We start from the raw sequence: 24547 nt of genomic DNA on the forward strand, positions 1-24547 counted from the left end.
GATGACATTTCCTCATTTGAATTTGTCACACGTGTGCAGCAGAAGGTTGAATATAAAAAGGAATAGGAATTGAGACAGAAAGTATCTCGCACGTTATCATTAACAGAATTGTATTTTTTCCAGCATTCTTGCATCCCACAAACGTAGATGCAATGTAAAATCAAATGCATTTGTATGATGATTAGGCATCTGTTCAGTTTCTTATCTTGCGAATTATGTCCCCCATAAACTACGAATCTACCTATTGCAACATGAACGTTGCACATCATTCATGATCCCTTGGAAATAAATCTTACTACATGCTGGTATGCGACCAACCCAGCCCGTTCAGTTCTTGCTTCGTGGGGAGCGTCTTGCACTGTTTTTGCATACACGATACCATTTATGTTTAACATTCTATAATTTAATCCGTCCACGATCTACGATTCTCGCACACGCATCATCTGACTGTCGTCACAGGGGTTGGAATCGACCGATTATTGAGCCACCCTTAGCTGATTTGGCTTATTTAGATGTAATCCTAGTACCATGCGCACAGACTTTATCGCTTAAACGGAGAACAGTTTGAACAATGCTTTGCGGAAAACAGGTAGGTATGTAAGTGTGTGGTTTCGTAAAACAAAACTTAGACTATATTCTAAACCGTACGTCTGAAATGTTTTTCATTTTCTTTTTTAGCAATACTTCTCCCACTAGGTGGTGCCTATGAAATAAAACGGAAACGGAACACGTGGAAAGAAAAGCTCTAGCCGGAAGGGAGCAGCGTAGAGGTAGAAGAAACCAGTACTACCACAGTGGGCGAGCACAGTGGTGTGTTTTTGTTTTGGAAACAAGCTGAAACAATACACAACGACCAATTGACCGGTTGACGTTTTGCCCGTGTGTCCCTCTGCTCCCGTTTCCACCGCTCCTGCACTCCACTTTATCACATTGCAGTATAGTCTAGCTGAATGTTCATCTGCCGCACGCCTATCGCTTCGAAGATCATGCGCGTGTGCTGTACCACGTACTTGGGATCAACGTTTTTCGATACCTCCAGCTTGATCACACCTACGTACACGTCGGTGCAGAGGGTCCAAAAATGTGGCTCCTGTACGCTGTACACACCGGCCAGACCGGTCACCTTCTGGTAGCAGGACGGCAGTAATCGGTCCAGCGCTACCGGCTGGCGCTGCATCAGCACCATGACCGATTCCTTGATCAACGACAGCGTACTGAGCCCGATCGTCAGCGCAATGAACATGCTGCAGATGGGGTCGGCTCGCATCCAGCCAAACAGCTGCATCAACACAGCCGATATGATCACACCTACCGAGCCGAGCGTGTCGGCCAGAATGTGCAGGAAGACGCCACGCATAATCTGCGAATTGGTGGACACAATCTCACCGCCTCCATGGCTGTGCGCATGATGATGATCGCCTGCACCGTGCGAATGCCCATGGTGATCGTTATGGTTCGACAGTAGATGGTGAGTGTCGTGGCTGTTGTGGTTCATTGCACCGCCGTGAGAATGTCCGTGGCTTGCTCCACCGCCGCCGCCACCATGCGAATGGCCGTGGCCTCCACCACCACCATGCGAATGACCGTGTCCACCGTGCTGGAATGCATAGATGCCGACCAGGTTCACCAACAATCCTAATACGGAAACGACGAACAATCGTTCGTGTTTCACCTCCGGAGGCTCGATCGCACGTTCAACCGCCTCCGACATGATGAAGAAAGCGATAAACAATAGAAAAAGGCTGTTCACGAATCCAGCCAACACTTCTGCACGAACGTAGCCGTAAGAATACTTTTCATTCGCGCGCCACTTTGTAATGACGGACGCAGCCAACCCGGCCAGCAGCCCGGTACAGTCGAAGAACATGTGGAACGAATCGGAGATCAAACCTTGAGAAGAAAATGAAAGATAATACAGTATTTTGCAAACGACGAGTTGCTCGGAAGGGAAACTTACCTAAACTGTTCGTCCATATTCCGTACATCAGTTCAACAAATGCAAAGCTCAGATTAAGCAGCAGGAAGAAAAACAAATTCCGCGAATTACGATCCGACAGAATGAGTCGGCTCCAACTGCTGAACTTCTCCCGTATCCGATAACCAAATCCACGCGAATCTTTATGCGTTAATGGCAGCATCGTGAAGGTCTATTTTTCCTATTGGGACCACAAACTACGCTGATAAGCACTTCGAAAAACCCTTTCAGCCACACACAGACAGCGGAGCGCTTTAGGAAACCGGGACGGCGGAATGTAATCGGTCAAATACAACTCGATGAAGGTCTCGCTTGGCAAGCGTTGTGGTGGCACCTTCAGCCGAGATTTATCTGCAGGAAGGAATCTATGCTGAAACGATAAAACGAGAATGATCATTAGCGATAACGAATTCGTTGATTAATGGTTGTACGTCACAAAAATCTTCATCCAATGGACTTTTTGGCCCATTTGCAAATCAGTAGCTCTGACACATCACGTATTATCCCGGCCCTGACCAAAATTGTAAACAATGCTGTTTCAACGACCGACCACCGAGCGCTTACACCTTGTTTTGCTTACGTATGCACACAATTGACTAAATAAAAGCGGCCCTTTCGGCAGCTTCCGGGTTTCGAGTACGGAGGATGACAAACAAGGTGCCGTTAGTACGCTGGATGGGCCAGGGGTTTTTCTTTACTATTTCACAAAGTCTTTGTGAAATCGGACCATCGAAACGAACATCGGCAGGAACACAGTGGAAGCAAACACCGATCGTGAGGACCAGGCACGGCAACGACAAAGCTCTACATACCCTATGTTGTGGATAAACTGAGCGATCCGGATATCCTACGGTTGAACAGCGCTTTTTGAAGGATCAGCATCGTTTGTAAAACATTTTTGGATATTTATTTCGCGTTTTTTATTCTCCGGAAGGCGTTCGACGGCTGGCCGTGCACCCGTAATTACACTGCAAGCGGTGCAGATCTTTTTTCTTCTGTCGTACACGGTGATGTTGACACGACATCCAAGCTGATATGACAGCTGTGATTGGGGATGCGCACACTCTTCTTCAATCAGCGATTCGATCGCTTCTTCAACCGGGTTTTGCATAGCTCGGCTCCACCAAGGAACTCCTAAAAATAGGTTTATAAAGATAAAGCGTAAGCGTGGATAAATTTCTAGCATGGGACGCTTTATTCTCTTCTCCAACGGTCTGTCTGAGATCAGGTGGACTTACCAACAAGACACACACCCTTTTATTCATATTTTCTGTAATTGTTTTTTAGCTAAGAGCTTTTAGCTTGGTAAATTAGGTGTGTTGTATATTTTTGCAAATGCTACAATAAACAAAATCGATTTTCTTGGGTTTTTTTGCACTGTTTCCAACCGATTATTCAAATGAGAAAAAACGCACACTCGATGACGTTTCCCGTTTGACAGACAAAGGTACGCGTTTTCATCAAATACGCGTTTGCGTACTTCCTTCTTTCAATCAACTGCCGCCGACGTTCTCTTTCTTTTCGAGTCCATACTTCAGAATGGTAGGTTGAATTTGGTTGAGTTTATGCGAAAAATACCACCCATTTAATGTGAAATGCTTTGCGTTGAGTGCTAAATCGTGCATCAAGGTGTTATTTGTGCAAAGAAGCTGTGTGTTGGCTGTAAATACGTTCCGTTAGCGCTCTAAAACAGTGGCCAATTGTGTGGTGGTGCACAAGTGAATCGGAGCCCTAGTGGGTAGTGAGCTGTGTACAAACACACCGGCCTCAACGCAACGCGACACATTTCACGGGGAGTCGGACCTGAGACCACCCGAACACTAACGAGCCGCCCATGTTTTCGTTTCCATTTTAGCCTCCGAAGAAGGATACCAAGGGATCGGCGAAACAGCCGCAAAAGACCCAGAAGAAGAAGGAGGGAGGATCCGGCGGAAAGGCCAAGAAGAAGAAGTGGTCGAAGGGAAAGGTTCGTGACAAGCTGAACAACCAGGTCCTGTTCGACAAGGCCACGTACGAGAAACTGTACAAGGAGGTACCCGCCTACAAGCTGATCACCCCGTCGGTCGTGTCCGAAAGGCTGAAGATCCGTGGATCGCTGGCGAAGCGCGGTCTACGCGAGCTCTGCGTGAAGGGATTGATCAAGCAGGTCGTGCACCATCACGCACAGGTCATCTATACCCGCACCACAAAGGGAGACGACCCGGTGGCGTAAAAACGGTGCTGCTGACGGTTCCGTTATGTTTGTGTTGTGAGTGCTGTGTGCTCGTCGATCTTGAGCCAACGAGAGAGAGATATTCCAGGCAGATCCTTCCAACATGAAACACTTCGGAATGGAAGAAATATACTTCTTGTAAACTAAGTGAATCATTGCAGAGTTTTTGTTAATTTTTACTTTATTGTATTATATCCGCTCGTGTCGCTTATACTGTTCAGTCATCCTTTCGTTTCCGTCTTGATTCTCCTCGGCCACCGGCGCCACCAGCAGCACCGCGGTTCCTGAAACCCTTTTTCTGCTTCATGTGTTTCTCCTTCTGGTGACGGATGCGACGCGATTTTTTAAGCTGCTTCAGCTTATGGACACGATCCTTCTGCCGAAAAGCCTGACTGTTTTTCATGGATTTCAGCGCATAGCGTTTTAGCTTGTGGTTCAAATCTTTCTTCGACCGTATGCCATCCAGGTTCAGTACCGGTCCCTTCTTCGGTTTCTGTTTTTCTGCCTCACTTTTATCGCCCTTTTCCGCCGCTTCGTCCGACGCATCCTCTTCGGCCAACGGTTTGTGTTTTCTTTTAACCTTTTTCTCTCCTTCCAGCTCCATGCCCGGAATAACACCCAGCTGGTTTTCGTCGAGCTCGTCATCGTCGCTCGCGTCCTCCGCTTCTGATCCGCTTGCATCCTTCACTATTACACGGTTTTCACCGAGCCAATTGTTTTCCTTGGCTAGATCACGGGTAGACAGTTCCACTACCTTTACGGTAACGTTTTCCGTGTCATACTCATCCTCCTGCTCCTCTGCCTTATCCTCTTCCGTCAACTCCGACAAGGGTTTGTACGAATGGTACAGATTTTTCATCTTTTCTTTTGCCTCCGTGCGTATCCGTTTCGTTTCTTCCTTCAGCTTTCGTTGCATTTCTCCCTGTGCAACTTTTCGACGATGCTGCTTGCGTTTGTGAAATCCGGTGAGAAATTCCCTAAAAAAAAAGGATTTAGAAATGGAGTAACACGAGTCGTTGCGGATCGGGCGAAAACATGAACTTCGTACATTCGTTTCTGTGGGTCAAATACCAGCTCGGTCTTTTTCCGCTGGAAGGGCTGCTTGTTGCCACTCTCTGATTTACGCTTCATGTTGGAGCAAAAAGGTTTCTAACACAATTTCACGCTAGTTTCTTAACTAAACGAGCACGCTAACGTCTGCTCAGTCGCTGCTGGTTGGAAGAATGTAAACAAATAGCGCGTGCATGCTCGACATGCCGATGACAACAAATCGACGAAAGCTTTGACATTCAGGGCTGGTTCGAACGGCTTGCTATCGAGTTAGCAAGGTTGGCCGCTATTCCATTGAACGATGCTAAAAATATGTTTGTTCAAATTGTTGAAGGAAAATAACATTTATTTGTGTTCTATCAAATATCTATGAGCTTCACATTCAAAATTTCTTCCTATTACTTATTCATTTCCACGGATTCAAGTTTTTTTTTGTTTTTTACTCATGAAGGACGGCCTGGTCGTATTGCTACACATATTTTAGTTTCATCGACTGCCAATCCAGTTCATCAACAAAACGTCAGCTGCCTTTGTCATCCTTGCTGTTTTTATTCGCCTATCCGAATTTCGTCGTAGTAATTTTGCCTTTTGTACTCGTAGCATTTCTGCCGTTCAACAACAATGTGCGATTCCGATAGTGAAGAGTTTGCGAGTGCTGATGAGGATTTTGAAGAAATTGAACCAGATGAGCTGGAGGAGGTGCTTCAGAGCACAAAACCGTCGGATGTGTCTTCAAAGAAAAAGGAACAGCAGCTTGCAGCTCCAGAATCACCCACAAAATCTGACGTGGAACCTGTAAGCAAATCAGCTCGCGAGTCGAATGCAGATCAACTGGTGGATAAAACACAGTCTCCGGAGGACAGTGTGGCTAGCTCCCCACCGACTTCTACTTCGATCGTTGCAGACGTGAAAAATGAAGAAAAGACACCCGTTGTGCCGAAGTCTGTGGATGGCAAAAGCGATTCTTTGCAAGAGGACCAGGCTACGGGTTCCACGACGGCTAAGAAAGAAAAAGAAAAATTAAATACAAATGTCAGCCCTGCTAGCGATGTTGAAAAAGATGAAGCACTTGAGGCAAAAGCCACACGAAAACCATCTCCAGCATTGCAGCCTAGCAACGATGATGAGAAAGCACAGTCTCCACCCGAAGTAAAAAGTTCGAACAACGTTCCCAAGAAGCTTGTGCTTAAGCCAGCCAAGCCACAGATACTGGAAGAGAGTGAAAAGCGAGTTCCGGAACCGGAACGGACCGCACCAGAGCAGAACAAACCGCAAAGCACATCAGGAGGAGTCGAAGAAGGAGGCTGGGACGATTTCGATGATGATTGGGGAGATTTTACCGTTGAGGGTGGTGCCACTGTAGCACCCAAAGCCGACGTTAAGGAGGTGGCGGTTGCTAGTTCTGCAAAAGCCAGCTTTCGGGACGTGGATATCGATGAGGTTGAGCATAAGCTACAAGATTTTATGAAACACAAGGACGATCCCCCCTTAACGTCCGTGCTCGATCGACTTTCGTCGGGAGCGGACAGTGCTAAATCATCGGGTGATGCCGGACAATCCTGGGGTAGCTGGAAGCCATCCTGGGGCGGAGCAGCCGTTTCCTTCCTTTCGAACGCATCGAAATCCGTTGCGTCGATTACAACCAACATTACGCAGGTGATTGAATCGGGCATTGGGGTACCGAATCCGGAAGAGTTGGCCCGCCGTCAAGCGGAGACCGAAGCTAAGCTAAAAGCGGAAGGTTACCTTCGAGAGGAACCGGACCTGGACCAGGGAGCCCCATCGGCGGAACGACAAACCGAAGACCGGTTCGGTTTCGATCAACTCGTTTCCGGTGTGACACAGATCAGCAGTAAGGTGATAAGCGGCGGGCTAGATACGCTGGAAGGAATTGGAAAGAAAACGATGACAATACTACAAGAGAACGATCCAGGGTTGTTGAACAAGCGAAAGCTGCTCGGGCTGCAGCCGAACGATGGGGTAGTGTTGAGTCAGGTTTTGCGCGAGGCAAAAGCGAAGACGGAAGAACGTGAACGCAACTTAAAGCAAATCCAAAAGCACCAGTATAAGAAAAAGCTTCACTTTGAAACGCTGTTCGACGATTACCACGGGTTGGTGCATCTGGAGGCACTTGAAATGCTGTCGAAGCAAGCATCGCTAAAGCTGGAATCGTTGATGGCTCCCCTAACCGGGAAAGCCTTAGAGGAACTGCAGGAAACGATGAGCGAAGTGAAGGAGCTGTGCGAGCTACCCGAAACGGACAACGACGATGCTGATGGGCTACACACGGCGGACGAGCTAGAGGCAAAGCTGCTGGAAACCATCGCCGATCTTAACCCGAACGTTAAGGTCGACTTTGGGGAGATCGTAAAGAGTTGGACCGAGTACACCGAATGGATCGGCAACAAGAGCGAACCGGAACGTACCGGGAAGGATGTGTTTGAAAAGGCGATGCATGCACTAGCCCAGACGACGGCGCTGTGTGTGCTGCGGATGCACAAGCTGGCGGAAATACTGCTCATCAGCGACCATCACAGTACGGCCACGGAAGCGGATGTGCTGGTACAGCTAACGGCCGTGTTCTGCTGGCATCTGAGCGGTGTTGCGACCCGGTTCTGCTCGGAACTGACCAAGATGAAGGACGAGTCTGGAGATGATAACGACAGTGCGCTTATAACCAACATATTCTTGGAGGTAACTATTTTTTTCGGTCACAATATGCGAAGCGATAAGTGGTGACATTATTTTTCTCTTGGATTTTACAGGGCTCGAACAGCACGTCGTACGTTCAGAACGCGTTTCAACTTTTCATTCCAATCCTGCAACTTGGCGCGGCTTAAAACCAACCTTGAAGGAAAGTCACGTTTCTTCCGTCACCAGCATCACCAAGATGGTTGAGAAATATCCTTACGTTAATCGTTTTTTCAAACCTGTTTTAAGAGAATAAAACAGAAACTCAAAGAGATGGATAGTATTTATATTGTAGTAAGTAATAAAGAATACAAATTCACGTCGTTTTATAATTCATGCATGTTTTAAAGCTACACATTCTTTAACCCCTCTTAGTTTTCTACTTGAAACAATTTAGAAGGCCAACTAAAAGTACGTACGGTAGCAGATATGTTGCATAGAGCAATTTCGTACGTAATAAAGGAAAGTACCATGTGTGTAAAATTTGAAAATTTTTCTTCCAAGAAGGTTTCATAGAATACCATTGCTATCTATCTCTTCAAGTTCTTGTTTTATCCTTAAAATCCAGCGTTAGTATAGTAATGGAGCTGAGCATTCAGTTTAACGATTTTTATTAGATAAATATACATCTATAATGTTAAAGCAAACGTGGCCGTCCTCCGGTGCTTAGCTGAAATGGAAGCCCTCAGCATTGAACGCCTGCAGAACCGCCATGAAATCATCGATGTCCATCGATCGCGCACGCTTGCTGCCAGCGTCCAACTTTTCCAATATGTTTTCCACCATAGCCTTCACGTTCAGATCAGTCGGAACATCCACGTTTTTGAGCGAACAGTGCAATTTGTAGTTATCTTCCAGCGTTGCTAGTACGGTGGTTTGCTTGAACGCGGCAGCAAGTGTTTTATTTTTGCGCAGGAACGCAATTCTAGTCAAACCATCCCATTCGGTGTAGTTGATCGGGGGCGGTGGATTCCGGGGTTCGATGCGTACCACACTCGACTCAACTTTTGGTGGTGGCTTGAAGTTGTTCTTTCCCACCTTCATCAGCATATCGACACGGGCCAACAGTTGGGTGTTGATGCTTAACCGACAGTACAGCTTATCACCCGGTTTGGCAACGAGCCGTTGAGCAAACTCGCGTTGAAACATTAGCACGGCACAGCGAAAGAATGGCCTATGAAGCAACAGCTTAAACACGAACGGTGAGCTAATCTGGTACGGCATGTTGGCGACGCAAATGTCGAAAAATGGTAGGTCCGTTTTCAATACGTCGCCGATGAGGATTTGCAACTTGGGCTGCATATTGGTGCCCTGTACGCGCTTTTGCAGTTCGGCCACGAGCCGTGTATCGATTTCGCACGCTACCACTTTCTTCACCTTTTCCAGTATCTTTACCGTCATGTTGCCGGTCCCGGGACCAATTTCGAGCACTACATCCGTCGGGCGTAGAGCGGCCTTTTCCAGCATGGAGGTGATGACGAGCGGGTTCTTAAGAATGTGTTGGCCGAAGTCCTTGTTGAACACGATACCTATTGGAAAGAGTGAAATGTAAGTTATTGCTCCTGTTCCAACAGCTTAGTACATCTCTTACCCTGCTTCGCAACTCCTTCCTGCGTTCGGGATTTCTTTTCTGCGCGTACTTTCGGCATTTTTTCGTGGTGGATTAAAACAAAATGTGTAAGCTATCGCGCTATAGCACGGACCGTAAACAATGCCATGTGCGAAAGAGGTAAACAAGAAAAAAATCCAAACGTCATCCATCCGATACAGCTGTCAAATTTGAAACGAAACCAAAACAATCGTAGCAGGTGTCGGTTGAAAAGATCGAGACAAACACAATTCGGTTCGATTTTCATTCCCTCTCGGGTTAGGACATTTATTTACGAACATATCCGGAACGTACCACACAGAATGAAATGGAATCCTTTGAAATAGGTTGTTGTCTTGGAACTAGACGGCTAATGAGAGTATAGTAAGTTAGACGATTATTAAACTTTGGCCACGTACGGAGAAGAACACGGTATTTCGGTAGGCGAAACGCGATTGTGATGATGTGAGTGTTGGTGTCTGTAATGCGTAAGGGGTATTCCTATTCTCAGTACGGCTATGGCAAACATTTGCTAAACGTATGTATGTTGTATGTAGTATGATGATTATTATGCACGCAGCGCACTTTAAAGTAACAAAGCAAAATGATCGCGCTCGATGCGACGCTTTGCGCACAGCGGAACCGCACCCATCACATCCTGCGGTGGAGGTAATCCGCCCTGGGCGTTTGCGATCTGTGTATAAAATAGCTCCCGCATGCCACATTGGTACCCGTACAGCACGGTTTCTTGCGATCTGTAAAACAACAAGTCAAAATGTTATATCCCAGAAGGCACTTAAAATCGCAGTCGAATGCAGCAGACGATAGTTTACTTTAGCGTCACTTCCGTCACTAGGCTCCGCTTCCGGAAGTAGGTATGCAAAGATTCTGCTGTCTGCAGTTCCAACGCGTTCCATGGTCCATTCTTTTTCGCCACATCCCAGCCAGAATCGAGGGCAATCAAGCTGTACCCGTCCGCCTTGTCAAACCCATCCACGTTAATGTTCATGGCAAGTTGAATGTCGTTTTCAATCCTCAGGAATTTCGATACGCACGATTCAAACTGGAATGGATATTGACATTTTTAAAAGCTAAAATTCCTTGCAAAATGATGCAAATCTTACCAGTGTTTGCACAAGCCGTTGATTTTTACAGTTTTTCTCCTGCATGACCAGTATCAATGTCATGTTCTGCTGTACGCATACGAACAGATCCACCTTAACGAGAGCCTTCTCATCACCTGCCGGCGCCACACCAGCGCCGTTCGACGGTACTGCCGCAGATTGTGATATGTCTTGCGATTTCCGGCGCTGTGGAATGTATTCTTGCGGTGAAATTGCCATGTTGTAACTACATCCTGGCGTTGTGTCCCAGCTCGATACGCCACTCGATTCGGTGTCGTTCATTGCCAGTACGGTTAGCTTTGACATCAGCGGTGTTAGTTCGAGTGTACTTTTGCGGCGTGTGAACAGCTCCTGGCTGGTACCGTTACTAGCCACCCTTGCTGCTGGTGGCGGATCATCGTTAAGATTAAAGGATTTGATCGGCAAGCTGAGACCACGTCGATCTTTAGGCGTCGTAGCCTGTACAGCCGTCTTCGGTTGCTCTGATGGCAGATTCATTTTACGCGCAGTATTTACGGTTACCATGTTAACCGTCGTTGGTATGCGCTCTTCCGTAGCATCTTTAGTGGACTTGCCTTTGGTTTCTTGCTTTGCCTCCTGTTCGACCAATTCGGCTATCCGTTCGTTGCGAGTTCGTTCGAAATCTTGGAACAAACTGTACGACATTGCTCGCTTTCGCTGGTCCACTATAGGATAGGTTGGATCGCAGATAGTTTTCAACGGGTCATAGTTTTTAGGGAACTTATGCTGATACTTTCTTTGCATCTCCCTCTCTTCACTATTGGAGATGGATTCAGCTGGCGAATTCTCCTCCGTTTCGTCGTGTTCCTTTCCGGTTAAATTCGACATTGACGCACAACGAACATTCGCCGGCATGATGAAGGGATTGTTGAGGATGCTGTACTTTCTAGCATTGAAGCATTTCAAAATACTGACATTGTCTTTCGTTGCTTCTGGCTGAACACCGTCCGCTTCAGCATCCACACTTTCTTTCACTTCCTCCACCGGTGCAGCGGACGGTTGGTCCTGTGTGACACATATCGACATCATGTTCCTGTTTGGCACAATCTTATTCTCAGTCAGTGGCGTCGAAACGACGCTAGTTTTGCCGATAAAGTTGGGGAAACTATCCGATTCGTCAAAGTTGATCGAATTCACACCGGAATCGATGATGTCTCGTGAGGTGAGATTTTTAAACTTTAGCGGTAAAAAGGTTGGCCGTGACACGGTGCTAAACGGTGCTTTTTTCTGAGCCGGCTCACAGATTTGCCCAGCAGCCTCCCCACCAACCATTTCCTCTTCCGGAATGTTGGAAAAAATAATCGATTTGTCCGTCTTAAGCATCGGAAAGCCAGCCACGGTGCCACCGACGAGCTCTTTCGATGGAATTAGCTTCTTCTTAATGGCAAACGGTACCGGTGGCCCAGTAGAGGATGCTGGTGCTGTTGCTGCCGTGGTACAATTGTTGAAATAAATGGGAATGTTTTTTGTCGCATCGACCAGCTGTGTGTAGTCACGCTTCGTGATGTACGCACTGATGAGGCTGACGCCGTTTGGCACGTGGAATGTGACTGCTATCATTTCCGCTAGCTTCGCGCGATAAGGATCGGAGTACACGAACAGTTTCGTCAAATTGGTCGGCAACTGTGAAGCCAGAACCCTGTGTGGAAAGGATGTGTTTTTTTTTTGGTAAAAGTGTTATCAATACACTGATTGCAACAGAGACCCTGAAAAATACTCACTTATTGTGGTAAAAGATGGACCCTCCCAGGACTCCTTTATTTTGAAGGAAGCTCTGCAGAATTTGATTTGACTCCAGGTATACATTACTTGCGCACTGAAACGACGAGACGTATAATATAACTTTGAAGGACCTTTTCAGTAATTGTAACATACCTTAGGCAGCCGAAGAAGGGGCATATTTTGTAAAATGTTGCCATTGAATTGCAACAGCGGTAAGGTGGATTCCATCAAACAAAACACCTTCTCATTGAACCCCGTTTTCTGTTCCTTTTCAACGTAAACACTGTACAAGTTGTTGAAATCGCCATGGTATAGTTCAATCAGCGAGGACAACAAGCTGGCCCGGTACTCTAGAATGGATTCCGCTATGTTGCGGTCGGACCCTACGGCCTACGAATGTAGAGTCACAGATTGATGAGAACGGTCTATGTACGTGCCAGCCAGTAAACAGCTACTTACCAGCATGAAACGCCCATGCGATCGTAACGCAAATTTGCCGTTCTGTAGTGATATAAACCGAACTTTCGATAGAGTTTCACCGAGAAAGTACGTGGATCCCTGACGAAGAGAAATGAAGCAAATCCAATACAAGGAGGTTCTGATTGATGTTATTTCCGCCCGGCGCACATTATCATACCATCAGTTGGCCACAGAGCGATTTTTTCTGCAGTTCCGACACCCACATCGGATGGAAGTAAATAATGGAGCCCGTTGGGTCATCGTTTTCCACCTTCTTAGTTAGGTCGTAAACAAAGATTATCATCGTTTCCCTGCACGGACAAATAGAGAACAACAGTACAGCAAACGTTCGCACATCCGTTTACCGGAATAGTATCTACAGTTTGGTCACTATTTGCCACTTACTTCGACATTGTGAGCAGTTCCTTCGGTGCACTTCATTTGCTAGAACGGAAAATGGGAAAAATCGTAGGACGATGAAGTGCCGTCTGTGGTTGTTCTTGCACTATCAAATTACATCTTGTGTGACGTCATAGCCAAGGTTATTGGACAGAAGGTATCCCGCAAATTCGTATGCGTATCTTGGGGAAAATAATTGGAGGGAGTAAATATAAAAACGTGCAAATTTTATTAGAATCATTCTCCTGCAACCGATGAGCATAATTAGATGATTGTGAATGCACAATTACATGAACGATGCTCGCACAATCAGCCTGCAACAGTGCAAATCCGCGCATTTTCCTTCTATACACCTTGACAAGCTGTCCCGCTTTTTTGGCGTTTGTAACCGCTTTTATGGCGCTTGACAAGTGTTTGCGTTTTAAATCCAAACAATCAGCTTTGTGTTCGTGGTCATTTGTTGGTGCCGCAAGTCCGCAGAAAATGGAAACGATTGAGCAAACCCAGTTTGAAAATGTGTCCTTTAACGTGCCCGAGGTGTTGTCCCGCATCCGCAAGCTTCAGGAGGAGGTGCGCGACATCGTAAATGCCAACTACGTGGACTTTGTCTCCGTCAACACGCACGATGTGCTCGCCGGACTGAAATCGCTGGAAACGGGAATAAAAGAGCTCGTAGCTTCTACCAGCCAGCTGAGCGTGGATAAGTCTAATCTGGCCCGGAATGACCTGCGTAACTATCAGCGAGATCTCGAGGAAGCCATGCGCGGTTACAAGATTGCCCGGAAGCTTCTGTCCATACACGATCTATTCGAGAGCCTCAACCTGGCCGGGAATGGATTCGAGAAAACGGCGCATTTACTGGGGAAAATTAAGACGCTCCTGGACGAGGTGGAAGATCCCGTGCTGGTAGATATGCACTGCTTTCAGGGCCTTATTTTACGCTACGAAACCGAGTACGAAACGCTCATTAACGATCTGAATGCCAAGTTCAACGAGCTGGTTCAGCTGCAGCATCGCTCGTTTCAAAACACCAAATCCGTCACGATACGCATTCACCGGGATGAAACGGTCTTGTATCAGGTGGTGGTAACGCTGCTGAAAACGCAGCACAATTTCCGCACCGTTTGCCAGTTTCTGTTGGAGAACGTGTTTGCACCCGTTATTGTAAAGCCCGTCTCGTTGATATGTGACGAAAAGTCGCAGGATAGCAGCGTGCTGATTCAACTGTCCTATCAACTATCGGTGGGAGAAGAGTTGCGACCCGGTTACAAGACGGTGCTCTCGAATGTGATGCAAATCTTTTACAACCTAAGCAACATGAACATCGTTGTGTCGGAGGACGAATGCCTGTTCAAGGTGCTTGCCAAGCAGATGAAGAAGGAACTGTGCACCATGCTGATCGAACGATGCCTCGAGCGCGACATTCCCGGCACGATTGAAGGCATGAAGGAGTCGACGATGGTGAAGGACCTGTGCGAGTTCAATAATTTCTTGAAAACTACCAACTTTGTGGACGGAGAAAATGACGGGTTGCTGGAGGAGTATGCGAACTCGATTGACACGATACACCAGAAGAAGCTTTGCGACAATGTGCTTGAGACGGCGCTAGAAATTATGAAGCGCGAAAGCCACGAAATGGTACCGATCGAGGATCACGAGTATCAGTTCGTCGGAAGCTCGACGGCTCGACAGTCCAGCTGCATGGTAACGCGCACGGTGGTGGAATTGAAAAAGTTTCTCGACAAAGTGCTAGCGGAAGCGTCCGCGCACGGAGATGCGGCCAATCGGTTCATTAAAACAATTGCTACCATCCTGGAACGATACATGGTGGATGTGCCGATGGCGAACGAGAAGCTACTTTTTAAGATTCCCCAACAGTCGGCACTGTTTCGGAACGATTGCACGTATCTGAACTACTGGCTGCAGAAAAACGACGACAAGCTCAACGATCACTGTTCGTTCGCCAACATATCGGACGCGCTAAAGGCTTGCGGAGAGGACATATTCCAGCAGCAGCTAAACAGTCAGCGGACACAAATGATGCAGGCATTGGGAGGATTTAGTATGTGACGGCTGATGCGCATTTGATGTGTACAGAATTTTATCTAAAACTTACGGCCGTATTGCAGAACTTCCCATTCACCTGCTGGAGCTGGGCACTGAACAGCAGCGGGCCATCCGGCAGTGTGTTCGACAGTTTGAACTACTGAAGAATGTCTGGCAGACCGTTTTGCCGGATCCCGTGTACAAGCAGAGCCTGTCCGGGCTGATCGATCAGTTTCTGCGGGAGGTTATGAAAAGAATACAAAGTCTGGAAGACATCACGACCGCCATTGGCAATGGCCTGGTACTGCTTATCGACATCATGACCGAAACGCTGCCAAAACTGTTTAAGGTAAAAACGAACCGAGAAAGAGACCATGGCTAATGCTGTTGTTGGCAGTTTTTTCATTATTCTCTTTTTATTGTTGAATGCATGTTGCAGGAACAAAGCGAGATTCACCAGCTCGTCAAACAGTGGACGAAATTGTTACAGCTGCGGCAGATACTGTGCGGCTCACTGGTAGAAATCACGGAACTGTGGGCCGAAGGAAAGGGTCCGCTGACGATGTGCTTTAGCGCGGAAGAAATCAAACACTTGGTTCGTGCCTTATTCCAAAATACTAAACAGCGACAGGCTTGCATTGCTTCAATCGTTTAGAATAGAAATTAAACGGGCGAAAAAGAAAACCACAACGCACTAAAAGCTATTTTATCCATTAATAATGATTAAGATAATGCGCGTCAGCAAGTAATGATTTTAATGTATGTATGCGCGGCATAAAATAACTATTTGCCTTGTTTTTTAATAAAAAAAATATTTATAAGTTGTCCTCGCAAAGCAGCGTACGTGCCGTCCCTTGCATAAGTAAAATGAGATCTCTTTTTCTCTCTCGGTTCCTATTTCTGCTCAACGATGGTCGGTTTGCAGGACTTGTCGTTGATGATGCCGTTCTCCACCAGGAAGCTCTCGACATCGCTAAAATCAAACTCGTCGCTCAGATCATCGACCAGTTTCACAAAGTTCCCGATCATTTGGCCACCCTTGTAGATCAGCAGTGCCGGTACGCCGGAAGCTTTAAACATGTTGCTGAGGCCAGCATCACTGCTGACAAATTTGCAAAACTTTACGTTCGTGTACTCTTTCGCCAGTGTGGTGAGCGCCTCGTTCATCTTCACGCACGGGCCATACTTTTCACGGTAGATATGTATCACAACGGTCGTGTTTTTATCTTCCTTGTCGACGGCTTGCAAAAAATCGCCCCCATCCTTCAGATGGATCAGCTCCCCGTAGCAACCCTTTTTGTCCATCAAGGCAAGCATTTCGGCCATACGTTTGCGCTGGTATTCCAGCAGAAAATCTTCATCCATCAGCTCCTGAAACTCGGCGTCCAGCTCGCTCATCGTTTCGGCCGCTTTGTCCTCCTCCTTGGTGCGTGCCGTAATGCTGAGCTTCTTGAGCAAGCGCAGCTTTTCCGCCTCGTCCTGTTCGCGTCGTTCCGCTTCCAGCTGCTTGAACCGCTGCCAGTCCTGTATCACTCCCTTCGGGCCCGTATTGCCCGTCGTTCCTGTCCAGTGCGTTTTGTTCTGCGTCAGTGTGGGTTGCTCCATGTCGGCCACGCTACGAAACTGGGACTTGGATGACGATGAGCCCTGCTTGCCGGCGGACTTTCCCGTACCAGATGCTTCGCTCGAATCGCAATCATCGTCGGCTGCTTCATCTTCGCTGCTGCTGCAATAGTTTTCCAGCTTCTCCCCCAGTAGTTTATCGTCTAACGTGGCCATGCTTGTAGTCACCGTTCGTGATTAGGTGTGTCTTGCCTTGATGAAGCGTCGTGTCGTGAGCTGCAATCTAATTACGAGGGGCAATTATTAATTAACACGGTAGCGAGCGATCATGCCACCAAACCTTGCTTACGAATGACGCTTTTGCTAGAGTGCGAGTTGTGTTTCTGGTCACTTGCTCCGTTTGGCCATGGAATTAACACACGTAAAACTGGTTGATGGTTTACTGCGGAGACTGTTTCATTCAATATAAAATACAAAATGCGATGTACACTTATGCGGAGAAGCCCCAACAAAGCTTGGGTTCAAGCAATTAAACAAACAAACAAAATACAGAACGATTTTAGGCACAAGGTTGTTATATGCAAGGGGGCAGCAAATAACGGGACTCGATGTGGACAGCATTTGTAGTAATTATTTTTCATCGTATTGATGTAAGCCATTTTTGGCGGTGCTTAGTATGCTATTCATTACATAACTTTACACAAATATTCTCATAATTACTTACACAAAACCGCTTGTTTGCCGGTTGCTTTCTTATGAATTTTTGGAATCGATACTATAAACGCGTACATTTGAAATCAACTCGCGCGTGTGGCGGGGTTACTTCAAATCTATTTTTATTTGCATGGATCCTGCGTCGCAGTCGGAGCCGCATTCCACAGAATGGAATTCCACAAGGGAGATATTTGTGTAATCCACAGTTCAACTAAACACCGCGGGCACATCATACTAATATCCAAAGCAGCTTCAACACATGCAGTAAGTCTAAAAATCCTCACTTAAGAGCGCTTTTTGGGTGCATGGACTTGCAATAGAAATGATTAGATCATCAGTCAGCATTGTTATCATTCCTCTGCAGGTGACTGAATTCAGCCGCTGACGTAAAACAGGCGCATCTACAGAAATGCTGGTAACCAACAATCAACGGCGAAACCGGTTTGAATCGTATTCACCATAATGTGAATGATTGGTCTGTGGTAGAAGCAGAAGGTAAAGGGACTTTTCGAATGGTTTGGGCATTTCCCATCAACTTATCATGATTTCAATACAGTAATGTAAGCGTACATTGGTGAGGTTCCGTGTAACGTCGTAGAAAAAGATGCATACGCAATATTTGAAGCAATCAACGTTTGACACAACCAGTAATACGTTTCACTCTATATTTATCGTCGCTGATCAGGAGTTGCAAAATCAGGTTGATTTTCTGCGATCCGCGCATCCATCCGGTTTGTTAACGCTAGATCCTTCGCAACAGGAGAGTCTTGACACGAAGCTTCCCTTTGCCGAGGTAGACTGCAAGAGTCCGGAACAGGTGCTTATCGGATAATAACAGACGACCCTGACGCAAGAGCGTGACGACATGTTGTACTAATCAATGACTACTATCGACTATTTTCACCCTATTCTAGATGATGATTGACGAAACCCAGTCCGTGTTTAAAGTTTTTGACTACTGAGAAAGCTATGCGGAGGGTTCATCATTAGTGCGTGCGTGCATAGAGAACATCGATGGTGCCGAGAGCAATAAAGAGTAGTGACATTATTCGAGTATAGATTTCCGTTGTACCTCATTGTCCGGGAGATTCTATTGTAGGGATAGAAGATACGATTGTAACCGGTGTAGTTATTTGGTCGAGTTGGCTAGGCTTAGCTGAGCGAGGATTGTTGAGCCATTGATCGTATAGCGTACGATTCACGATACATCTACCCATGAACTAGTTAAGTTTTGGTTCCATCGATTATGTTCGAATTGGTATGTACGACGCCAATTCTGGTAGCATCATATACAGCATGGACAGCAGCCGAAATGTCAGCCGATGAGCTAATTGTTCTCCTGAGTCTTATCAGTTTCCATCGCGGGAGGTAACGATTGTCGCAGCTTATCATTCGCTTCCATCTGTTTATCTTTCTCATACATGCGCACATCGTCGATGCTCATGCCGTGCCACTCGTCAATCCATGCAAACGCTTGCCTGTGTCCCAGCAGCAGCACATCTCGAATACACTTGAAACGGAAACATCGATTAACCGAAGGGTGGATTAAATGGGCAATTTGAGATACCTTCTGTATGAAGTCCTCAACCCGTGTCTGCAAGCCCCAGACTTCGAAGGAAGCTTCTACCAATTTGTAGGAGCACATCATTGGTTTATCCGTTTGGCGCCATCCCTCCACTAGGGGGCCACGTCCAGTAACACGTGACTTGAAGAATTTGGGATCTTCCTCCTTTTTGTAATGCTTTTCCGAGGGTTCCTCAAAAGCTATGTCGACATGGTCAACTATTCGAGTTTTTAGAGCTTCCTCTGCAAGGTTTAGGCACTGCAAGAGAGTGGAATGATAGTAAGCTACTGGACGGAGCTGTGTTGGTGTGAGTAAGATGGTTTAGCATACGTTTTCCGATGTGCCAGCATTATCTTCAAATCGAGTCAGTATACGTATATGTAGCTTTGGAATAAACGAGCACTTTGGAGAGAACGGAAAAAGAATATTATGTTTAATTAAGTTGTAACACTTCCTCACTATCGCTACTTACCGTATATTCTGCAGAAAGAATCATTAATAAAAACCCATTAAAAAAGGATAGTGCGTTAGACTATGCTTCATGCTCACTTACCGGTCACCGTGTAGGGATAATAGTTCCAGCCCTTCTCTATAACGTAGAACACTTTTGGGCAGACGGCTTGCAGCCAGTAAGGAAGACGGCTAATTACAAGCATAAGATCAGATACGATTATTACCATACCTTGCATTGCTATCCGAGCAGCGCCACCATCATACCTGGACAAGTGTATCCGCTTTTCGGTGTACTGACCCTTGCCGTGATCCGGATCAAAACATTCCTTATTTTCAATCACCTCCACCCCTTCCCCATCGTCCGACTGTTCAAGACTGTGGCGCGCGATCATGTACAACTGTCCAATTTTGTACTGAAATCGAGGAGGGCGAACGAAGTGTAAATATCACATGCTGTTGGGAATTACTATCGATTGATACACCGTAGAACTGTACTCACTTCCTCCACGGTCAGAGGCATACATATTCGATACTCTTTTACAAGCACCATGCTGCTGCTGCTGCTTCTGCTGCTCGGGACTCGATTAATCAACAAACAAGTCTTATCTGGTTAAACTTTTGCAGATTTGATCCTATTACACTATTTGTACTTCAATTGCAATTGCATCGGTGGGAGCAATCATCCCGCGAATGTATTATAAACGATTCGTCCGCACCGACTCCCGATACCGCCTGTAGTTGGTACGAAATTAGTTCTGCGCTTTTGACGGAATTCGTCCAAACTTTGACAATGTTCCGATGTTTGCTATCGATTTCTTCCTCCGTACCAAGGTGCGTATATACAAGCTTAGTACAATGTATCTTTCCAATATTTAAGGATTTAACAGTTTTATTTAATAGAGAAATACTTTGCTTTTGTAATACGAAATACAAACAAAGTCTTTTTTATATTACGAGAACTCATAAAAATAATGAAAAGGATACGAATAATTGTTCCGGCCATGTTCGCTTTTGAGCACAGATGTCTCTTTATCTTGGTAAAGACATGACAACCGATGTCAAACTTTGTTTGCATGACGAAACGTTGTTTTTTCATGAATCCGGTGTTTTTGCTTGTCCAGCCAGCTAACCCTGGAAAGCTTCCTAGTCAGAAATTTTGCGCAGGACGATAATATCCGTCGTGGTTCGTGTATTCAATTCGAAGAGCTGAAAGACTACGCGTTGCACATTTTGCAGCGGTTCTTCATCATCCAATCAGCGGGCAAAATGTGGGACGCATCGGAGAAAACATTGTACGCCATATGTGCGTTTCTGCTTTTAGAAAAGGTGCTAGAAGTGTATCTAACGATGCGTCAGGTAACTTAATGAGGTGTACTGTGTGCTGCTTCGTCCGCAAACAACTACCATTCCCGTTCGTTGCAGATACGCGTGTACAAGCAGAGCAAGACCGTGCCGAAAGAGCTACAGCACGTCATGACCAACGATACATTCGAGAAGGCTCGCGTATACGGGCTGGACAGAGCGTATTTTGGTGTCGTCTCGGTGCTTGTGTGCGATGTCTTAATTCAGCTGCTGGAGCTGAGCTGCGGCTTTATTGCACTCGTGTGGGCTCGTTCGGTCGAAATCTCCGCCACTATTGGGCTGAACCCCAAAAGCGAAATACAAGTAGGGTGCCTTTTCGCCATGCTGCTGAACTTGGTAGGAATGTTGAAGGATATGCCGTTTAAAATTTACAACACCTTTGTGCTGGAGGAAAAGCACGGTTTCAACAAGCAGACGGCGGGATTTTTCATCAAGGATCAAATCAAATCTCTCCTGCTAGGCCAGGTTTTAAGCCTTCCCATAGCGGCTGCGTTTGTATACATTGTTCAAATCGGCGGCCAATATTTCTTCATTTGGCTGTTTGTGTTTATTACTGCCGTTTCGCTGTTGCTCATTACCATTTATCCCGTGTACATCGCACCCTTATTTGACAAATTCCGCCCGTTGGAAGATGGAGAACTGAAACAGCGCATACACGAGCTGGCAGGCAGTGTTAAGTTTCCCCTGGGACAGCTGTTTGTCGTCGAGGGCTCTAAGCGTTCGGCACACAGCAATGCCTACTTTACCGGGCTGTTTGTGAAGCGAATCGTGCTGTTTGATACGCTGCTAGTGAACAAAGGATTGCCGGAGGATGATCCCTCGCTAACGGAAAGCGACAAGGGCAAGGGATGCAGTAACGACGAAGTACTGGCCGTGCTGGCGCATGAACTTGGCCACTGGAAGCTGGGACACGTCGTCAAGAACATAGTAATTGTGCAGGTGCAATTATTTTTGATTTTCCTCGCCTTTTCACAGCTCTTTACGTACGGTCCGGTGTATGAAGCGATCGGTATGCCACCCGGCGAGAAACCCATTCTGCTTGGGTTCTTAGTGATTATGACGTACGTGTTGGCACCGTACAACACAATGATCTCGTTCGTTATGACCGTCATCTCTAGACGATTCGAATACCAGTCCGATGCGTTCGCACAACAACTTGGATATGCGAAAGATTTGGGGAACGCGCTCATCAAACTGCAACTGGACAATCTAGGATTTCCTGTGTACGATTGGATGTACTCTGCGTGGAATCATTCCCATCCAACCGTTCTGCAGCGCCTCGCTAGGTTAAAAACTATCGACCAAGGAGAGGATAAAACGCACAAACCTAAGACTCAATAAGCAGAAAAAGGTCAAGCCATCATATTAAGACGTCGGATATTGTACTTCCAACAATTATGAGTAGATCAGCAAAAAAATGGCATCAATGTAATGAATGTTTCGTACAAAATATTTTTACTGCACCAATACAACATAAACCAAACGTACACTGGCGCTCTTGAACGAAATGTGCTGTGGAAGTTGTTTCGCACACGGGGTGATTCGCATATTAATGTATTCATGATTGCAATGAAGAACCTGTGAAATAAAATATTCAAACCAACTATTATGTTCTCAATGATCTTCCCTTCGTATTGGTTTTGTGTCCCAAGGGATAACAGGCTATTTGTATTCCACAGACGATTTTATTTAAACTAGAACGTATGGATCATCTTACCGATTCCGATCGAGTCAGACCATTTCAATTTTTGAAAGACCTGCGTATAGTAAATGTTTCTTTTGAGTAATTGAAAAACGGAAGGGGTAGTGTTGAAAGCGACGGAAAGAGAAAGAGAAGAAATACGCAGTGGCAGTAGAAGAAGAAGAAAGCAGAAAGTTAGAGATAATTGTGTAAATGTGTTTGGGCTAGTGCTAAATTACGAAAATAAAAATGCTACAAAAGCACTACACGTACTAAGCTGAAACGGTACGCATTGCTAGTAAAAGAAAAAACTATGTTAACTCATACAACCTGGCTACAGAATGATGAATGTGAGGAAATGTTCAACTAGCCAACGGATAATGTTACAGACTATTACGATCAACTGTTTGCGCTGTTATGTAGCGACTAACCTGTCTCTCCGTGGTACTGTGAGATGCTGAGTATTTCGTTTTCCTCTAGATCGGGTTGTTGGAATTGTTGTTCTTGCTGCTGTTGTTGCAGTTGTACCGCAAGGGAAAGATTCATCCGAGTGTTCGAAATGATCGTATCACCTGTATTGCCTGCTGTTAGTGCTACTGGCGGAGGGCGTAAGCGGGCAGGATCGAGTAGCGATTGCATTTTTGAGTGTTTTTTCACTGGTGTTCGATTTGGTGAAGATTTTCGACTGCTGGAGTACGATTTGAGCATCTTTGTGCTGAAAATAAGGTGGAAAGCAAAAACACTCAGTTGTAAGAAAAGATGGCCCTATGGGTTATACAACTTACGCTTCGAACAATTTTTTAAGCAATCGTTGGTATGCTTGATATTCTTCCTCGCCAAATTCATTTGGATCGTGTCGAGCATGTTCGTACCTTTAACGAAAATTGTGCATCACTTCAGTCAACGACCTTCCATCGCCGGGACAAAAACTTACATATCACAGAACTGATGTATTAGCCGTTGGCCCGAGCCGTTCAGCGGCGCCGCCAGTGTGGTGAGGAGGAACGCTCTCATGCTGTCCCTAGGATGTCTTGTGGCACCGTCCTGTTTGGCTATTTCACGCTCAAGCTCTTTCACATCATCCACCGCCTTCATGCGCCAGTAGTACGGCGGTAACGTGGTATCTGGCTTCAAAATGTACTTCTCATCGTCTTTCTGCTTATCATCCCAGATGAGCTTGGGTTCGTAATATATTTTCTGTATGCAGTCTAGCCTTCGTTCTATCTCCTTCTTGATGGACTGCAAAGCAACACGATATGCATATGGGTTCGTTAATTCGATTCCCGTCTATTTCAGTAGCAGTAAACCTACCTTTTTAGCATCGTGTCCAACAGCAACATGAGGTCCGCGTCGTTGCCGGAGCGTAAATCGAACGATCTGCCGTTTCGCGAAAATGAAACATATCGTAACACCCAGCACTCCGCCGCCTATTATCAGCACTATCATAACCCCCGACAGCTCTTCCATATTGTTTGGTGTGTGTTTATGTGTACTTTTGAATCCTTGTACTCTCGACTTTTAAAGCATGATAAAAAGCAGAAACTGTTTTACTTTCACGATGAAAAATCGATAATCTGCCTGTACGATGCAATCACTGCAGGAATAAACATTGCTGCTAGCGTTGTTTACCAGAATGGAATGTTTTGACAGATGAACAATGAACGATACGACGAATCGAAGAAAAGAGAGAATGTAATTCACATAAAATAAAATCGCTGTTGCCCGCATATTTATAAACTTCTGAAACGATTGTGCTGTTCATTTTAAAATGTTTCGATAATTTAGAGCATTATTGAACAAGCATAGGGAAAACCACATTTTGTGCGTGGAATTTAAAGCGTCCAAGGTGAATATAGCGAAACAAACACAAATATGTCACGAATGTCATCACCTATGCGCTCTTTGCTGTCAAAAGTCGAATAT

The 24547-nt window shown here is 46.0% G+C and overlaps 11 protein-coding genes and 1 long non-coding RNA gene across 17 annotated transcripts; 5 read left to right on the forward strand and 7 right to left on the reverse strand.

The window, feature by feature from the left end:
* Positions 1-89: 89 nt before the first annotated feature.
* On the reverse strand, positions 90-3016 carry LOC118508543 (zinc transporter 7). 2 transcript variants are annotated; one of them, XM_036048425.1, is made up of 3 exons: positions 2788-3016; positions 1958-2345; positions 90-1890 (listed from the first exon to the last, which is right to left on the reverse strand). In XM_036048425.1, the coding sequence occupies exons 2-3, from the start codon at positions 2136-2138 to the stop codon at positions 926-928; spliced, it is 1146 nt and encodes a 381-aa protein (XP_035904318.1). In that variant the 5' UTR covers positions 2139-2345; positions 2788-3016; the 3' UTR covers positions 90-925. The 2 variants fall into 2 exon arrangements, with proteins under 2 accessions (XP_035904318.1, XP_035904319.1); XM_036048426.1 differs by having other exon boundaries at positions 1958-2340; positions 2788-3005.
* A 352-nt stretch (positions 3017-3368) lies between these two features.
* LOC118508554 (40S ribosomal protein S25) lies at positions 3369-4339 on the forward strand. The gene is made up of 2 exons (XM_036048446.1): positions 3369-3517; positions 3831-4339. Exons 1-2 carry the CDS (start codon positions 3515-3517, stop codon positions 4185-4187), a joined length of 360 nt encoding a protein of 119 aa, XP_035904339.1. The 5' UTR covers positions 3369-3514; the 3' UTR covers positions 4188-4339.
* Positions 4340-4342: 3 nt separating this feature from the next.
* Positions 4343-5437, reverse strand: LOC118508553 (nucleolar protein 12). The gene is made up of 2 exons (XM_036048445.1): positions 5236-5437; positions 4343-5164 (listed from the first exon to the last, which is right to left on the reverse strand). The coding sequence occupies exons 1-2, from the start codon at positions 5316-5318 to the stop codon at positions 4405-4407; spliced, it is 843 nt and encodes a 280-aa protein (XP_035904338.1). The 5' UTR covers positions 5319-5437; the 3' UTR covers positions 4343-4404.
* Positions 5438-5745: 308 nt separating this feature from the next.
* On the forward strand, positions 5746-8264 carry LOC118508539 (protein FAM114A2). The gene is made up of 2 exons (XM_036048419.1): positions 5746-7931; positions 8003-8264. The coding sequence occupies exons 1-2, from the start codon at positions 5859-5861 to the stop codon at positions 8075-8077; spliced, it is 2148 nt and encodes a 715-aa protein (XP_035904312.1). The 5' UTR covers positions 5746-5858; the 3' UTR covers positions 8078-8264.
* A 258-nt stretch (positions 8265-8522) lies between these two features.
* On the reverse strand, positions 8523-9671 carry LOC118508549 (probable dimethyladenosine transferase). The gene is made up of 2 exons (XM_036048437.1): positions 9520-9671; positions 8523-9457 (listed from the first exon to the last, which is right to left on the reverse strand). Exons 1-2 carry the CDS (start codon positions 9575-9577, stop codon positions 8595-8597), a joined length of 921 nt encoding a protein of 306 aa, XP_035904330.1. The 5' UTR covers positions 9578-9671; the 3' UTR covers positions 8523-8594.
* Positions 9672-9772: 101 nt separating this feature from the next.
* On the reverse strand, positions 9773-13402 carry LOC118508537. The gene is made up of 8 exons (XM_036048417.1): positions 13248-13402; positions 13021-13153; positions 12843-12941; positions 12537-12773; positions 12383-12477; positions 10641-12300; positions 10350-10579; positions 9773-10271 (listed from the first exon to the last, which is right to left on the reverse strand). Exons 1-8 carry the CDS (start codon positions 13253-13255, stop codon positions 10103-10105), a joined length of 2631 nt encoding a protein of 876 aa, XP_035904310.1. The 5' UTR covers positions 13256-13402; the 3' UTR covers positions 9773-10102.
* Positions 13403-13639: 237 nt separating this feature from the next.
* LOC118508538 (centromere/kinetochore protein zw10) lies at positions 13640-16122 on the forward strand. The gene is made up of 3 exons (XM_036048418.1): positions 13640-15303; positions 15371-15636; positions 15727-16122. The coding sequence occupies exons 1-3, from the start codon at positions 13725-13727 to the stop codon at positions 15940-15942; spliced, it is 2061 nt and encodes a 686-aa protein (XP_035904311.1). The 5' UTR covers positions 13640-13724; the 3' UTR covers positions 15943-16122.
* LOC118508550 (phosducin-like protein) lies at positions 15667-17445 on the reverse strand. Of its 2 annotated transcripts, none has more exons than XM_036048438.1 (2): positions 17200-17445; positions 15667-17133 (listed from the first exon to the last, which is right to left on the reverse strand). In XM_036048438.1, exon 2 carries the CDS (start codon positions 17064-17066, stop codon positions 16182-16184), a length of 885 nt encoding a protein of 294 aa, XP_035904331.1. In that variant the 5' UTR covers positions 17067-17133; positions 17200-17445; the 3' UTR covers positions 15667-16181. The 2 variants fall into 2 exon arrangements, with proteins under 2 accessions (XP_035904331.1, XP_035904332.1); XM_036048439.1 differs by having other exon boundaries at positions 17191-17418.
* A 200-nt stretch (positions 17446-17645) lies between these two features.
* LOC118508555 lies at positions 17646-19550 on the forward strand. Of its 2 annotated transcripts, XR_004905804.1 has the most exons (4): positions 17646-17828; positions 17929-18059; positions 18250-18381; positions 18479-19550. It is a non-coding gene; the product is annotated as an uncharacterized LOC118508555 (long non-coding RNA). The 2 variants fall into 2 exon arrangements; XR_004905803.1 differs by having other exon boundaries at positions 17670-17828; positions 17929-18381.
* Positions 18216-20380, reverse strand: LOC118508552 (cytoplasmic phosphatidylinositol transfer protein 1). Of its 2 annotated transcripts, XM_036048444.1 has the most exons (7): positions 20081-20380; positions 19846-19994; positions 19682-19770; positions 19601-19608; positions 19459-19530; positions 19132-19386; positions 18216-19074 (listed from the first exon to the last, which is right to left on the reverse strand). In XM_036048444.1, exons 1-7 carry the CDS (start codon positions 20129-20131, stop codon positions 18892-18894), a joined length of 807 nt encoding a protein of 268 aa, XP_035904337.1. In that variant the 5' UTR covers positions 20132-20380; the 3' UTR covers positions 18216-18891. The 2 variants fall into 2 exon arrangements, with proteins under 2 accessions (XP_035904337.1, XP_035904336.1); XM_036048443.1 differs by having other exon boundaries at positions 18216-19386.
* A 260-nt stretch (positions 20381-20640) lies between these two features.
* Positions 20641-22546, forward strand: LOC118508542 (CAAX prenyl protease 1 homolog). Its single transcript, XM_036048424.1, has 2 exons — positions 20641-20937; positions 21004-22546. The coding sequence occupies exons 1-2, from the start codon at positions 20848-20850 to the stop codon at positions 22282-22284; spliced, it is 1371 nt and encodes a 456-aa protein (XP_035904317.1). The 5' UTR covers positions 20641-20847; the 3' UTR covers positions 22285-22546.
* A 31-nt stretch (positions 22547-22577) lies between these two features.
* Positions 22578-24439, reverse strand: LOC118508551 (protein C1orf43 homolog). 2 transcript variants are annotated; one of them, XM_036048442.1, is made up of 5 exons: positions 23936-24439; positions 23559-23863; positions 23410-23496; positions 23056-23339; positions 22578-22700 (listed from the first exon to the last, which is right to left on the reverse strand). In XM_036048442.1, exons 1-5 carry the CDS (start codon positions 24089-24091, stop codon positions 22675-22677), a joined length of 858 nt encoding a protein of 285 aa, XP_035904335.1. In that variant the 5' UTR covers positions 24092-24439; the 3' UTR covers positions 22578-22674. The 2 variants fall into 2 exon arrangements, with proteins under 2 accessions (XP_035904335.1, XP_035904334.1); XM_036048441.1 differs by having other exon boundaries at positions 22609-22719.
* Between the last annotated feature and the right edge of the window lie 108 nt (positions 24440-24547).

Source organism: Anopheles stephensi, chromosome 2 (assembly GCF_013141755.1).
Source record: "Anopheles stephensi strain Indian chromosome 2, UCI_ANSTEP_V1.0, whole genome shotgun sequence".
NCBI lineage: Eukaryota > Metazoa > Arthropoda > Insecta > Diptera > Culicidae > Anopheles > Anopheles stephensi.